General features: G+C 31.1%; 1 protein-coding gene across 1 annotated transcript in view; it reads left to right on the top strand.

Moving 5' to 3' along the window:
* The first annotated feature begins 374 nt into the window (after positions 1-374).
* Positions 375-16,346, top strand: part of LOC142327612 (uncharacterized) — a 167,785-nt gene continuing 151,813 nt past the window's right edge. Inside the window, exon 1 of the mRNA XM_075370813.1 lies at positions 375-577. Within this exon, the coding sequence (XP_075226928.1) occupies positions 485-577 (93 nt within the window). The 5' untranslated portion in view covers positions 375-484. The remainder of the gene's footprint in view (positions 578-16,346) is intronic.

Here is a 16,346-nt window from a genome sequence, read left to right as displayed (position 1 = left end):
ATTTTTCCAGACCCTGTTCGGGAATCAAACCCGGTGCGTTCAGTTTAAGACAAACATACCATTGCCTGTACTACCCGAGAGGAATTTAAAACAATGTATTTATTATACAACTTAGAATATTGTAAAAAAGGAAAAAGAACGCTGAAAACTTAAATACTGTAGTTTTGAAAGAAATGGAGGTCTATCATAAATAAAAGGAATTTAACTTACTTAAAATACGTTAAATATGACATATGTTTGCGGACTGTTACAAACGATTGTTAGAATAGTAAATAATGGTTAGTAGAGGGGACGGAAGATGAGTGGAAAGAAAAAGAGAACTGAGGTCGACTATACGCTATGCGTTAGAATAGTGCTGTCGGTCTAGTCGTGCAGTAACTTTACTTCGCGTCAGGGTGCGTCGTAGAGACAAGTCGACTGTTATACAGTCTGATCTGTTTTTTGTTTACAGTGTGCGGCGTGCTCTGTGCTTCGTGTTTTCGTTATGTCACATATATCTTTTTTTATCACCCTAATGGGGATTTCTTCATTTATTTTATTTAATGTAGTGGAATGTTCTAACGAAAAGCATCGTCAAGTAAGTGAAACTCTCGATTTTTTTTTAATAATTTTATTATAAAAGTTGATATTTTCTTTTGTCAAGTTTAATTGTCGCAGTCAAAATATTTATTAATTTTTTTGAGAGATAAGTATTAAAAATATGACCGTAAGATGTCAAAATTTAACCGGTTTATCGCATCGTAAAATTTATGTTAGCAAAAGAGCGATATATTAAAAATAAATTATTTTTTATTTATTCTGAACGATAAAATTACGAGTACGTATATTCCGTTAAAAATTCATAAACATAATCACAGTTGTAAAATAGATAAAAGTAACATAGTGTAGGTCTACTTTTTTCTTTACCAGTCGATTACAGCATAATAAGGCGATCAAAAAGATAACAAAACCGTTTTTGTTTAAAATATCACAATACTTTCACTTACAAGTAAAGGGTCTTATTATGATTTCTTTGCCAATTTTAATAAATTATCAAACCGTTTACAAAAATGTTCCCCTAATCTATTTAAAATAAATTAAAATCTTTCTTTTATAAAAAGAATATTACTGTTGTAAATAAATCTTATTTACTTTAATTTTTATTTTGTTAATATTAAACATTAAAAAAAACCATGAATTTTCTACACCCCGTTCAGTAAATATAAACGTGTATCAAATAATTTTCATTAATGACTTAGTGGTAAATTTTTTTTTTTTTTTAATGACTTAGTGGTATTATACTTAATATTTTCACGGTATATTTTAATATTATTACTTGTGTTTACATTTTAAACAATTAATATGGGCTTTAATCATTATTTAAGAAAAAAAAAAATTATAATAAATTATGTATTCTGTGATGCTGGTTTGATGTTTTACCATGGTTTTCCTTAATACATTCAGACGAATGAGAAGTAATTTTTTTTATATCATTGTAGTAGAATATTTAACCATTCCTCATGATATTTATCGATGTATATAATGTATTATTATACATCGATTAGAATAAAAACATTTATTTATTTATAACAGAAAGAAAGCAATTGCTGTCGATAAAAAATTATCCACCTCCGGATTTTAAATTTCTTATAAAGTAAAAAAAAGCTGAACAATTTTTTTATAATTTTGGAGGGACGTTTTTTACACTACTGCCCAAAAAGGAATGTAATATATTTAGGATGTATGTATGTATGTTCCACCGTAACAACTTAACGGCTGAACCGATTTAGATGATTGTTTGGAATCATACGCGTTGGAATTCTTACGTTACCGGGATTGTCCCAGGATATACATATATATATAAATTTAAAAAAAATAGAAAAAATATTATACTGTAAACAACGCAGCAAAATCAATATTTCAAACGAAATGAACTATGTCATCTCCAAGATACAGGCAATCGGAAGTTCGTAGTACGTGGGCATTTTAACAGAGTTAAATATTTTAACCAAGTTATTTTGGCATAAAGCTTTTACGGATCTAATGGCAATAATACGAAATTGAGGGGCTCCGCATTTCTACATTACACTGTCGTCTAATGATCTGCATTAGCCGGACATCCTAATTTTGTTATTTATTTTGCTTATTTATTTATTGGCATTTATATCTTTTAATTTTTAACAGATGTAAAACTTTTATATTATTTATTAGCGAATACTATTTTTATCCGACTACGTACATAATTAGTAATGTATTTAACTAAAATATATGTTTGTTGTTCTCTGTAGATTCACAAATCTAACTGATTACAACCAAATTTTGGGTAAATTCGGTCTGGAAGTAACACAGGCTATCTTAAATTGTCTTAACCAAAAAAAGAGGAAGCTACAATGTAGGACAACATTTAAAAATTACCCTTTTTTTTTTAAATTTTAATGATGGTATTCTGTAAAACGATAAAAAATGATTTTTTTCAAAAGATTCATCGCTCTCAAAATAAACATTCACAACAAAATGAATTTATCATTAATCTAGTATTGTAATTTGGCGTAAGCTTTGTTGCTATGTAAATAAACAAATAAGTACGCCGTGTAAGTTCTTATTAAGTGAAGTTTTGTGCGGTCTCTTAAGTCTTTTTTGAGTGATTTTTTTTTTACTACGATTAGTGTAAGTTTGCACTAACTTAATTGTGATATTTTGTTGCTCGCAAAGTCTTGAAAAAACAATTTCTATTTTTTTTAATTTATAATCGAATCAGCGATTTTTTTAAAAGTCATTAGCGACTTACCATTGTAATGCAACTGTACCGATAAGTGTGTAATAATAAACAAATTCAGGCCGATCATTCCTGAGACGTGTGGTTAATTTAAATAAGTATTAAATATTACTTCACAAAAAAACGTTTTTGCATAAATTATAAAGTTATGAAAACAACAAAAAAGCGCTACATAGAATTAATGTTAAAAAAAAAACCTGATTACTAATAACAGTACACATCTACCGAGAATAATTACGAGAAACTAATAAAATGTAGTTAAACAAAATTTGTTTTCTTTTTTACAGTCATTATTTCAGGATACAGTTAGTCAGTCTGCGATGTGAAATTTAATATTAGTGCTACATTTTATGTTGTCGGGCGCTTGTGTAGGATATATTAGATGGTGACTTTAATGACCTCCACTTTGTTGAGACTAACAAGCGACTACAACGTAAAATGTAGCTTAATATTAAATTTCACATCGCAGACTAACTTACTGCGGTCGATACTTGTTTTCTTGATATGAGGGTAAGACTCAATGAAGTAATGATCTGAGTGCATAATCTCATTGAAGTTAGATATAGGAAGAGCTTTTGTGTGAAACTTTCTTTGTTAAAGGTAGACGCGGGGATCGCGTTTCCGCGAATCGATTAATTTGATAGTTGACGTTGTAAGTTATGGTTGGTGGTCGTGGTTGGAAGAGGCCATACGAAGACGATAGTACGTTGTGTAAATACACTGATGGAAATGTCTACCGAGGCATTTGCATCGGTGACATTTAAAGGGCATTTAGAGGGTCTAGAAGACAATCCATTAAAGCCCATCAGGGCTAGGAATGGAGGGGTTGGTTTGGCGATCGGGATCGTCATAAGGCGGGTGTCTTACCCTACGTGGGTCAGGATGTTTCCTGGAAAAATTCCTGTAAGAAAAGAAAGAAAAAATCGTTTTTCATAACTATTCTAGGTACTTATCTTAGTAAGATGTGTTAATTATTAGTAGTAAGTTTTTTATTTTTTGAATAATTATTGTATGTTAATTTACAATTAGAACACAGTTTTACTTACAAGCAAAGAAAAATTAAATGTGATAGTAATTTAACATCGACTGCAGTTATTATATTTTTGTTAATGTATAATGGTAAATTGTACGCGCCTAAATCACATATTAATTAATGGCAGTTAATATACTCGCCCAGTAAAATATTATCATAGCTTCTTAACATGAAGTATTTTATAAAAATTTAACTTATTCCCAATATCATCACTAAAAAAGTTAAAAAAAAAATCAATAAAAATGTTAAGCGTTTCGTTTACGTTAAGTGGACTGTAAATAAAAGAAATACCGACACGAATTAACAAATGTATATTAACATGTTCGTGATTTAGTTTAATTTGTATTATATTGTTGAAAATTATATATAATTTAATGTATGTACATGTTTACTGTATGATGTGAATTTTGACTGAACAATATGAGTTTTTTAAATGATAGATCAAAATTAGACTAGACGAGACGATATTAGACTGGACTTGACGGGACTGACCGACTCGGAATGGATCGCAAGGATGGCGGGAGTTTATTATTTTTTTCATACTGAACGCAGAACCTGGACAAACTCCCTTGCAGCTGTGATTTTCTTTTATCGGGCGGGTTATTGGTTATTTAATGCCGGTTATAGATTTTTATGTTTTATTTACGGACGGTTTTGGTGATTTGCGTTCCTATCCTAAAGACCGGTGTGAAATGATTTACCGTGGCTGTTCGTGGGAGACTAAGCTTATTTGAGCCTTGTACTCCCGGCGTAATTCCCCATCAGTCCGTCCCACTGAAGTCCTTTCGGTGCTAACGCCTTTAGGGCTAGCAGGAATACGCTTATCAGGGTTCAAGTTTTTGGAGGAAGCAATACGTTCCCTTTTCCGGAGGTAGTCGCAGGAGCTGGCTGAAGTAAAATTGAAAGTTTGGAAAGGAAGGTGGGTGATTGGTAAGGAGAATTAAAGAACTTCTTCTTTTCTGGCTGCCCTTCGTGCTGCTTCTCTGCTGGGCTGTTCTACCGAACTCCAATCTGTGGCGGTGAATCGTCTTGTGGTTCTTTGTTCTTCTTTTATGGTCTTGCTTTTTTGGCCTGCAATCGAATTACACGCCAATAACCTCAAAATGTTCCGCGTCTCTGAAAGGGCAGAACGGGGGAGAGTGCAGGTTTCTTCTTTCTTCGTTCTTCATCTGGCGGCTGCTTGACTCGTTCCTTCTGCTCGCTTTTCTTTCTTGATGAGGTAAAAAGGAAGTGTGGACCTTACAAATGAGTTAATTTCGCGGTCGTGGGTTGGGAGCGGCGATCGCCTTGAGGTTTTTGGGTCGTAAGAAGTGGCTGTTTTTCTTTTGATAAAAAAAAAAACAAACTTATTAATAAATCATCCAGACCCACGTGTCCGGGAAGGGATTGGGGGAACGCGTGGCCGCCATCAATTGCCTGTGCTGATTGTGTAACCTGAAACAGTGAGAAACAGAAACACACAAAAAATAATAAATAAACAACTAAAGGAAAGGAAATAAATTCCCTTAGATGGGAGGGGGGGGACACTTCGTACCTGTAGTCTGACCGACTCTAATGCTGAGCTGGCTTATATAGTGTAGATTGAACCGAGTGAATCGCCAGGAGCTGTGTGTGGTACGGAGCAGAGTGAACCGTCAGGAGCTGTGTCTCAACATACTGCCCGCCATAATTTAACATACCTTTAACTGAATCCAAGAAGCTTGGCGACTAGGCCGTATCGTATGGTTGCGTGCTACGCACTAAAAATTAATGAATAAAAACAGATGTTTAATAAAATACAAACAAATTATGTTGTAAAGAAAAAAAATCTAGTATTTAACATCACATGACAGCAGTGCTGCCTGAACAGTTAATTTCACCATTGTTAATCATATTCCAAGTATCTTTAATTCGTATACAGATCACACTAATTGCTTTGGTAATTTTTCTTACGTGTTAGTTATTAAATATTAATAACACGGGTATTAATGTAAACCGTGATTTATATCTAAAATACACATATAATATTTATCATATTAAATCTATTTATATATAATTAGTAGTAACTTAAATAACAGTAATGACTAAAAAATTAACTAGTATTTCTTTTTCTTTTTTATTTGCCCTTTTTGAAAATTATTTTTGATTTTTCTACAGGTATTTTTCACCAAAAGAACGAGTTTTAATGATTTTATTTTTTATTTGGCAGAGAAATCTTTTATGATGATTTTTTTACATGTGATGTTTTTTGTGACATTTTTCTTTTTTATACATAAATGGAAACGTATAATTAATTACTCATAAAAACTAATTAAAAACGAAAAATTACCGCGATTCGATTTCTTAAGCCATTTGTAGATTTTTCCTTTTTTCCATCACCATCACTATGAATGATGGAATATTAGATTTTTATTTTATAGCGTAACGTTGATTGCTCCCCCCCACACACACACACATACACAACCCTAACATCTTTCCTACATTTCTAGTTTTACGATGAGAATTCAAGAAAATCGGTTGGATATTTTAGGGTAAAAAAATATATATTAGTGAGTTATGAGGTAACTCATAACTCAGCTTTCATGTACTTACTCATTTATTCAAGACGCAGGTTAATTGTCTTTGTGTCTTATGAACGATATCTTTTCATACGGACAGCGGTTTTTACGCCTATTTGAATCTTAAAGAAAAATAAAACTATAGATCAAACATTAAAAAAAAATAAAACTGACTTAAACGCATTAAAGACTGAAATTCTAACAAGAATTTAAAAAGCATTATTTTTAATTTTATAACAGTTTTTTCATTTTTTTTTTTAATTCACTTATTTGAAAAGTATAATTTTCGTTTTCATATAACTCGAAGTTTTGTACGATGAGATAAAATTAATTATATTTATATAGAAAGAGAAATTTATAATGTAGACTTAAAAAAGAAATCTTTTATTCTAATAGGTATGTAATAATGAATTATATAGAACATCGCAGGAATGGTGGATGTAATAGTCAAAGTTTTACTTAGGGAATTCAATGGAACCCCTGTAGAACCTTGATAAGAATAGTATAAAAAAGTATAAAATTAATTATAAATTGATAAAATATATGTGATATTCATTATTAAAGTCCATATTAATTATTTAAAATATAAACCCGTGAAATAATATTAATACGAAATAGAAAAAATAACATCATAAATGACAGTTTAGAAGGCGTTAATGAAAATTATTTGGGTACTTATTTAAATACATGTTGAATGGGATGAAGAAAATTCGAAATTTTTAAAATCTTTTAATTAATATTGTTTAAAAATTCATACGATTAATTTCATTTAATTGTATTTTAAACAAGTTATGGGGAAAAATCTTTTAAAAATGATTCGATAATTATTAAAAAAAGCCCACAAAAGCATAAATAAGACGCTTAGTCATAAGTTGAAGTTACGTATTGTGTAACACGAAAACCCCTGCAGTCCTGTTGACTGGTTTATATATGTGAATATTATTATTATTATTTGTTAAACTAATGACTTATATTTTTAACAAAGACTGTACACTCATATTTATAAAATATACCTGCTAACCCGAAGACTTGAGGTATCAAACTACCAAATATTATCCAGCTAGTAACGCTGTCATATAATCACGCTACGTAAACCTCACTGTTTGCTTTTTCACACAAAGTAAAACTAGATTATTTATGAAATATTCTTTCAAAATGTCTTTGCATCCTTTTAAATTATATTGTAATTTTGACAAGCTCTGTTAATTTTCTACAGAATTAATTCTACAAGAAAAAATAAATAAATTAAAAAAATGGTTGTTTAGACTGTAAGAAATTATTTACCCACCGGGTTAGTCTAGTGGTGAACGCGTCTTCCCAAATCAGCTGATTTGGAAGTCGAGAGTTCTAGCGTTCAAGTCCTAGTAAAATCAGTTATTTTTACAACGGATTTCAATACTAGATCGTGGATACCGGTGTTCTTTGGTGGTTGGGTTTCAATTAACCACACATCTCAGGAATGGTCGACCTGAGACTATACAAGATCTTCATTTACACTCATACATCCTTTGAAGTATTTTCTGAAAGGTAATTACCGAAGGCTAAACAGGAAAAAAAAGACTGTAAGAAATTTAAGTTTTTAATTTTCGTAAAGTAATTTATATAATATTGATAATGGTTATGAAACTTTTTAAACAAAAATTGAAAAGTACCCAAAAGTCTTACAAATTACAATTTTATTGATTTTTTTTAACAACTTTTCCAGTTTTCAACTAATAACTTCAATATTTATTTTAATGAGGTGTGAATAATTTTCAGTCTATTACAGGTAGTAATAACAAAAAGAAAACAAACAAACCATTTTTTATCCACATACCGCCAATTATTGTCATACAAGAAATCTATTACTTCTTTTCTTCATATTTTAAGAGATATTTTAATGTAACAAATAAAAAGAACAGTTTATAATTTAAAAAAAATTAATCTCAAAAATATTTATTATATTTCCTGTCATAAAAAAAATTTTAATTAAGTAAGATTGTAAGGGTGAAAATAATATTTATTAAAGGTTATGATTGACCAATGATCGGGTGGGGACTCCCTTGCAGGCGCCATTGGGAGGGAATGCAAGACTATAGTCCCGGTGGGGACTTCCGGGGGTTCTCCATTAGAGGTAGGGCGTCAAGACCGGAGTCCAGGTGAGGGAATCCCTCGGGGTTCCCCGTTAGAGACATGACATGTAACACAAGGCCGAGTCCCGGCTACGTGGTTGAAGCCTAGTGCCCTACCGAGGTAATTTGAGGCGACGGCACCTCTCGGAGCTGAGTTTACGCGTAATAGCGGATCCGGCTCCGGGGGGAGGGAAATTACAGATGAGAAAAAAAGATATAATTGAATTTTAAGCTCAATGGAAACGATTGGAAATTTAAAGGTCATAGTTTCCAGATATTATTTTATTTTCTCCTAAATTGGCAACATTAAAATTACGTTTTAGAAACATGATCAACGAAGAAACTTAAAAAATAATATTGTTCGTCAGCCTCTTGAAAAAAAATTATCATTAGGGTTTGAAATTTTATCTTAATCCCTAAGCCTAGAGGTGTTAAATATGGAAAATAACTACCACTACTTGCCGCCCATAAAAGAAAATAATTCAAAAAAATTAATTAAATAAATTTTCATTTATATATATATTTTTTTTTTCTGAAAGTATATTTTAATTTTTTGGTTAGTCTGTAAAATTTCGTTATTAGTTTTTTTTTTCTATAACAAACAGGAAAAATAATATTTTTTCTCTACTCGACTAGATCTGAAGTTAAAAATAAAAACCCAGTTTGTTTTTCTTCCAAAAAATAGAAACTGTAAAACGTATTTTTAATCAGGAGGTGGACAAAATTTATACACTGAACACAGCAGCATTTAAAAGTAATAAAAAACTTACTGATAAAACCAGTAATTGTTGGATCACTCAAATTTTACATTTTTTTTATTCTTCGGTACAGTTAATTTTAAATTTATTACTTTTCCAATCGTAGAATATTTAGAAGGGAGAAGCATTGCTAAATAAATGAATCCCTTCCAAATATTTGGGCTGGTCATCCCCCTGACATCCCTCAAGTCTAGAAGTATTACAAAATGTTTAATGTCTATATATTATCGATGCATGAACGTAAGGTGGAATATTAATTTATCTTAAAATATTAATATTAATTTATTAGGTTTGAATATTAATCTATCTGTATTGTCAGCAATAAAAAGGTGCGTATTTAATAACTGCTCAACAGTGAAATATTAAAAGAATAAAATACAGTAAACGATCTTACCCTAGAAACGATCTATTTTTCGGCTTTTTATTTTTCTATTTTTCCTAGTAAAGTTAGTTATTTTTATACGGATTTGAATAATAGATCGTGGATACCGGTGTTCTGTGGTAGTTGGGTTTTTAATTAACTATATATCTCAGGAATGGCCGAACTGAGACTGAACAAGACTACACTTCATTTACACTCATACATATCATTCTCATTCATCCTCTGAAGTAATACCTGAACGGCAATTCCTGGAGGCTAAACAGGAAAAAAAGAAAGAAGGCCAGGAGGTATAAATTTGCCAGTGAACAGCGGAGAAACAGTTAGTAGTTTTGGTGCAGCGAGCGATAAACGCGATAACAATAAGTGTTTAGTAATGACCTGAAAAATGCATTTATTCCATTTTTGAAAACAATAAGCTGTTCTGCGAGTTATTTGTAAATAGGAGCGAAAGTGATAGTATTCTTTGTATTCATTCAATCATAAAGTGTGGGGAAGTTCTTTTGTAAACAGCAAAAGTAAAAGTACTCGCAGAAAGTGATATGTAAAAAGTTTAGACATTTTCTATTGTTATGTTTTGTTAATGCTACATTAGTTTCTATCAGCGATTATAAAGTTTTTAATAAATCGGACTGTATTTTGGCATTTATAATTTAATTGTCATTAAATCAACTTTGTTTTTTATTTGAATTGCTATTTGAATCTTTTATATATATTTATTACTATCATTAACATTATTTATTTTATTTCATACATTTTTAAAGTAATAGATTGCATTTGTAAGAAAGTTTTACGTTTGTTCGTTTCCGAATACCTTTGTCGAACGGCGAACATGCGACGATAAATTACTATAGTATACGGCAATTCAAAAAGGACTTCACAATTTTAAAAGCATATAACTTACAGATTTGATTGTCTCATTTCATGAAAAAACATAAGTTTTAACGTAGTTCATTAGTACCGAATTTGGCTACCAGTGCTGTCACCAGCGTTTAAAAATGGATACATTTACTGGTGCGGAACATGCTCGCTATGTGTTTTTGTTTCACGATTTGCAATCACAACTGCAGTTCAACGTAATTTCCTTAGATAGTTCGGTAGGAAACCTCCTATTAGGCATACAATTTACTCTTGGCACCAAACCTTTGATGAAAGAGGTTGTTCTGTTAAAAATAAAAAATCACCAGGACGCCCACGCGACCCTGAAGCTGTTTGGAACGATTCAGAGAAAGCTTTGTACGTAGTCCGAAGAAATCAATTCGACATGCGTCATGCGAGACTGGAATTCCCCAAACAAAGACTTTACGGCCCGTTCTTCTTCCAGGAGGCAACCGTAAATGGTGTCGTTTATCTGGACGTGCTTCAACATTTTTTAATTCCTCAGTTAAACGAAGATGGACGCCATTACTGTCAGAAAGACTGGGCACCACTTCACTACTGCCTAGAAGTTAGATTTTTTTATACTCGATTCCCAGGTCGGCGGACGGTCGTGAAGATCTGATTGTATGGCAACTTTGTTTTCCAGATTTGACCCCGCTAGATCTTTTCTTGTGGGATTTCATTAAAAATCAGGCCCTTTTCCTGGTGATCTTGTTGACCTAAGACTTCAAATTAAGACCGGAGATTCAGAGGTAATGCCTGACTTGCCGACTACAGTCTGGAATAAAACCGACTTCAGTGCGATGTATGTCGCACTACAAATGTAAATCCTATCGAACTAAAGTGAATGTTGGGTGACAAACTTGATGTGGTTTCTTTGAAATGAGACCTCAAGCGAATCTGAAAGTTACCTCAACATATTTTTATATGCTTTTAAAATTGTAAAGTCCTTTTTGAATCACTCTATATATTTTCAATAAGGAATAATAGTGTAAGTTAATGTTTTATTTATTGACATAATTTGATAATAAGTTTTTTTTTGAGGTAAAAAGGATTTTTATAGTTATTTTTTCTATTTTTGTGTTATTATTGCAAAAAATCATAAAAGGTAATTTTTGTGATTTTAGTTATTAAAAATACTGAATAATTTAACTTTTTATTAACGAAATTTAGAATTACTGCAAAATTTAGAACCCTATGAAACATATATAACAGAGAAAATAAAATTTAAATCTTGATAGCACAGTTGGTTATATAGTTAGCAATACTGAGATATCTTTTCGTCAAACATAACTGCTCTTTAATTGGTTGTTCTTTTATTCATTAACTTTAGGAAGAAAGCTAGATTTTTAAAATACAGTTTTCTATGATATATTTTTAATATGTCAAATATAAATATGCAAATGCATTTCGATATAATTATGCTATAATCAGCATAGTACAGTCGTTCACGATTCCTCAATGATAGAATATTTGCTTTATAATCGAGAAGAAGTTAATCCGATTCAGATATATTATTCGATGAATTGCTAAACGGTACCTTTTATCAGTAATGATTTAACTTATAGGTGGTCTTTAAGTATAAAGACCACTTTCCCATGGAATGTTGACTACGAAACGAGGCATTATAGTTTTATACCTCCATGAAGTAGAATCTTTAGTTCCAGCATACTTTCTCTAGCCTATTTCAGTCAAGATTTCCAGTCGGCTACGATTTTTTAGATCTTATATAATTATTTAATTTATATGTAGCTGAATTTTTAGCGGATAAGTATTATGTTAAAAAAACAACAATCAAATATGTTTTAACATCTATGAGAGGAAAAATATGTCTTTAAAGATGTAAAATGTAAAAACTCGCGATTTCAGAACAAACTATTGAGAAATATAACAAAAGCGCTGTGGTTTTTGAAAAACACTGAAATACACGATTATCTGGGATTGTCAACCGTTTCTTAATTTGAGATGTGGCGATTCGGTACAAGATACAAAATAATATTGCACAAACATGTGAACTAGCTCGCGGTTAAACTCCTGTATAACAGAGAGGACGTTAGGCGCCTAAGTGACTGCATATGTTAGATCTTACGTTCTCCGAGATTTGCGGTGAATCAGCTACCCTAGGATGTCTATCTTTCAAAATTCTTCATTTCGTTTCGCCACTTACTTTTGCTGGTTCTTTGATTTGTTTCACTGTTTCTTTGTTTGATTAGTTATTGTTTGTATTATTGATAATACTATTTTTTGGTGTTTTCTTTGCTTTTTGTATTCTGAACTTTGGGCTTTGATCAATGTTCTCTAGACTTATCTTTGTTCGTACTTATTCACCCGTATTTATGTTTAGTATATATTTATGTATACATATACCGTTCTTTAAGGGATTAAAATGAAAACCCCTCTTTTCATGTCATTTTATTTTTTTTTATTCAAATTTACTTTTGTTACCGGTAAATTGTAACTTATTATAAATTAAATACTGCGGCCAAAAAAAAACGAAAAACTCCTTTTGGTCTCTTTATTTAGATTTTTTTTTTTCTTATCGCCGATACCAATGTGTTTGGAGGAACCCAAACAATACCAAGAGGAAGAGGAACCCCATTTACGGATGCAGAAGTAGTGTCGGACTCGCTAACAAATTCTGCGAGATAGTAAAAACGGCGCATGTATTCCTGCGCACTACCGACTAACCTCCACCCCTGGCGATCCACCCCTCCTAGAAATAGCTGGTAAAGCATTACTTCAGAAGGGGGGAGGGTAAGTGCGCCACACACACATTCAAACAATAAAGCAAATAGCAAGGCATATACACACACAAAAACTGATCCACACATAACTAAAAAACAAGCACGAAACAACACCAAATATACTTGAATCAAACATATCAACAAGTATACACCACCCGCGCATAGACACACGCACACCAACTCTCGTAACAGTCATACTTACCCTACGCATACTTACATGCCATCAGCTTTAGCTCGGAAGTGTGGGAAGCCCCCGGTACCCCAGCCGGTGGAATGACCGCGACTTCGTTGCATCCAGCCGACCCCCACAAGATCGGGGGCTCTCTAAACCTGTACCTTGAACATATTTAAGACGACTTACAGTCAAATAGTTTTTTCAACTAAAAAAAATTGATTTAACATTAATAATTAATAAAAATAAATGTTTAATTATTAATCTAAGAAGTACGCTAGTAACATAATCGATTCGAATGGAAACAGCGAACATTTCCTTATACCAATTCTAAATACGTGCAAATTTACGTTTATATTAGTTATATTAAATACGTATCAGAGTAAAGAATTCAGATTTGTTTAAGAATATACAATGTTGTAAAAAGAAAAGGTTAAATTCATAAATTAGTTTGTGAATGTACTCGTACGTAAAACAAAGAATAAGTTTTATGCAGAAGTCATAAATTACGTTTTTGACCGTAAATATTTTTGTTACATCATTATTCTTTTTTTTTAATATCATCCACTGATGATTAAGTATAGAATATAGAAAGAGTCAAAATTTAAACTTACATCTAATCCTTTTTTTAATCTACTGGAAGTAAAAACTTCTATTACATCTGCCAATGTCACAGGGCAATATATTCATGAATTTTGACTATGTGTAAAACGTATATTCAAATAAATTTTTTACAATCTACTGGTTCCATCTTTTCTGATATGCTATAAGTACTTAAAGTTTTATTAAAATCTTCTACCTACAATTTATTATTACCTCATAAACAAAATGATTTGTTTATGAATCTTTGTTAATTGAACCGTAATTAATTTTAAACCTATAAAAAATTCCCTACAGATTTCATCATATTATTACGACAACATATATATCTAATAATTTTCTTTCACAGCCAAAAAACGTTTTTCAATTTTATTTAAATAATAATCGCGAAAAGGGTATTGATTATTGTGTAAGAGAGAGATACCTATCCATCCATGACACACTTCTTGCACCAATTTATCATCGTCAAGGCTAGTTATTAATATTGAAACAAAAATATTAGAGCGTATTTTTTGCAAATGTAAACTAGATACTTGTTCCCAGAAAGGTTATGGACAATCATCACACGTAAGGAGTTCGCTAGTGATTAAAGTACTATAATATTTTTACTTTTCATAAATTACGATATCGTGAATTCAAGATCATCAATTTTCATATTACTTTTGAATTACGAGATGACGAATTAATATGTTTCTTTGAAAATAATCAATTTTATTCTAAGAAACAATTAAAAATGAATTTTTATAAAAACGGTAATATTTCATAATATTGTATTTAAGAAATTAATTTTTTTCAGGCTAAATGCATACAAGTAGTGTTGGATTTTTTTATTTATAAAGGAAAGGAACGATCACTTTAAAATCGCCAATAATACTTATTCATGTGTTTTTCGATCGTGGGTAAAGATACTCCGATCGACTGGTTTATTTTTAAATTAGTGGCGATTATTTTTCGTTTCCTCTGTTGATAAATTTTCGATTTGTACTAATAACCCATTACATCTTATCCTTTTATATCTTTTATCTTAAGGGATCACTAGATCCCTTCCTTCTCGGTGGTTTTAAATTTTTTTTAGAAACTTCCTGCATATATTTAAAAAAATGTTAAATAGGGATTTTTGTAGCAATGCTTAGAATTATTATGTCCTTCTTATTTGATTGATTTTGGTAGGAACGGTTCGACCTGTAGTCCTAACAGGAATTTGTCTCCTATCCGATGGCTCTACAAAAAGCTTAACCTAGAGTTAAGTTGCTTTCTGGATAAAGTTCCTGATCCAAATACTCGTATAGTATTTCAAGAGAAATAGATATTTTTATTTCGTTTTCGTAATCATATGAACTGTTGTTGAGAATTTTAAAATTTAGAAACAAAAAAAATATTTTTCCCAGTAATTTTGTAAAAATTATTTTCAGTTGGTAAAAGTAACTCATAATCTAATAAACAAATTAAATGTTATAAATGGACACTAATTCTGTGTACCTAAATTCCATTCGCGTCGGAATTTATTCACATATTAATATAGGGGTTCCAATGCAGTATTACATTAATAAATGCCCATTTAACAAATGGGCATCATTTTAAAGGGAACTGAAAAACAGATTCTAGACGTAAAAGATTTTGGGTAACGATAACTCTCCTAAAATAGCTGTTATTTACCTCAGCTACTTTCAAAAGTTGTACCTGTTGAATAACTGTTCAATTGTTAAAACACTAAAAAAAAATAATATTTAGCAAATGCTCCTATCTGAAAACGATCTATTTTTCGGAATACGAACAATGTAATTGTGGTGTATTGTATTGTAACTGGGCCGCCATTTTGTATAGGCTTCTCATTGTCTGATGATTTTTACGACGAAGATCTTTTTTTAAATCTATTTCTTCTTCTTTATCTTTCCCTTAGTGCCTTTAAGAGTCGGGTCCGTTTTTTAAAATTATTTGTCTCAGTCTTAATCTTTAAAAAGCTTAAAGTCTTGAGTTACTCAAAACTTACGCAACGTGGGCTGCTTGGGGTTAGTAGTAGTCTCATATCGAAAAAAAAACCGGCAATGGACTGCAAAACTTTCCCGGCTACGTCGATCAAGTTATTTCAATCATTTTAAGCTCTGTTTTAATCTTTATAATAAATTTATTCCTTTCTATTGAAAAAAAAAAGAAATAACCAAAATTATGAATTCTTTTTATGAATTTTTAATTTTATGGTTTTTTCTTATTTTAAAATTTGGGAAGTCCCCGATCAGGGGAAGAATATTCATTTATTTCAGTGACTTTATTGTTTTAAAAAGTATGTTTTAAGTATTAAACATCTGAAATTGCGAAAATAATTAGTTGTTTTTTCATTTGGGAGCTCCCCGTAGTCAAGGAGAAGCAATCGGATAAAA

This window comes from Lycorma delicatula, chromosome 7, assembly GCF_047948215.1.
Source record: "Lycorma delicatula isolate Av1 chromosome 7, ASM4794821v1, whole genome shotgun sequence".
Classification (NCBI taxonomy): domain Eukaryota; kingdom Metazoa; phylum Arthropoda; class Insecta; order Hemiptera; family Fulgoridae; genus Lycorma; species Lycorma delicatula.
Note: the sequence above shows the minus strand (reverse complement) of the source record. Positions and strands in the feature narration are given on the sequence as shown.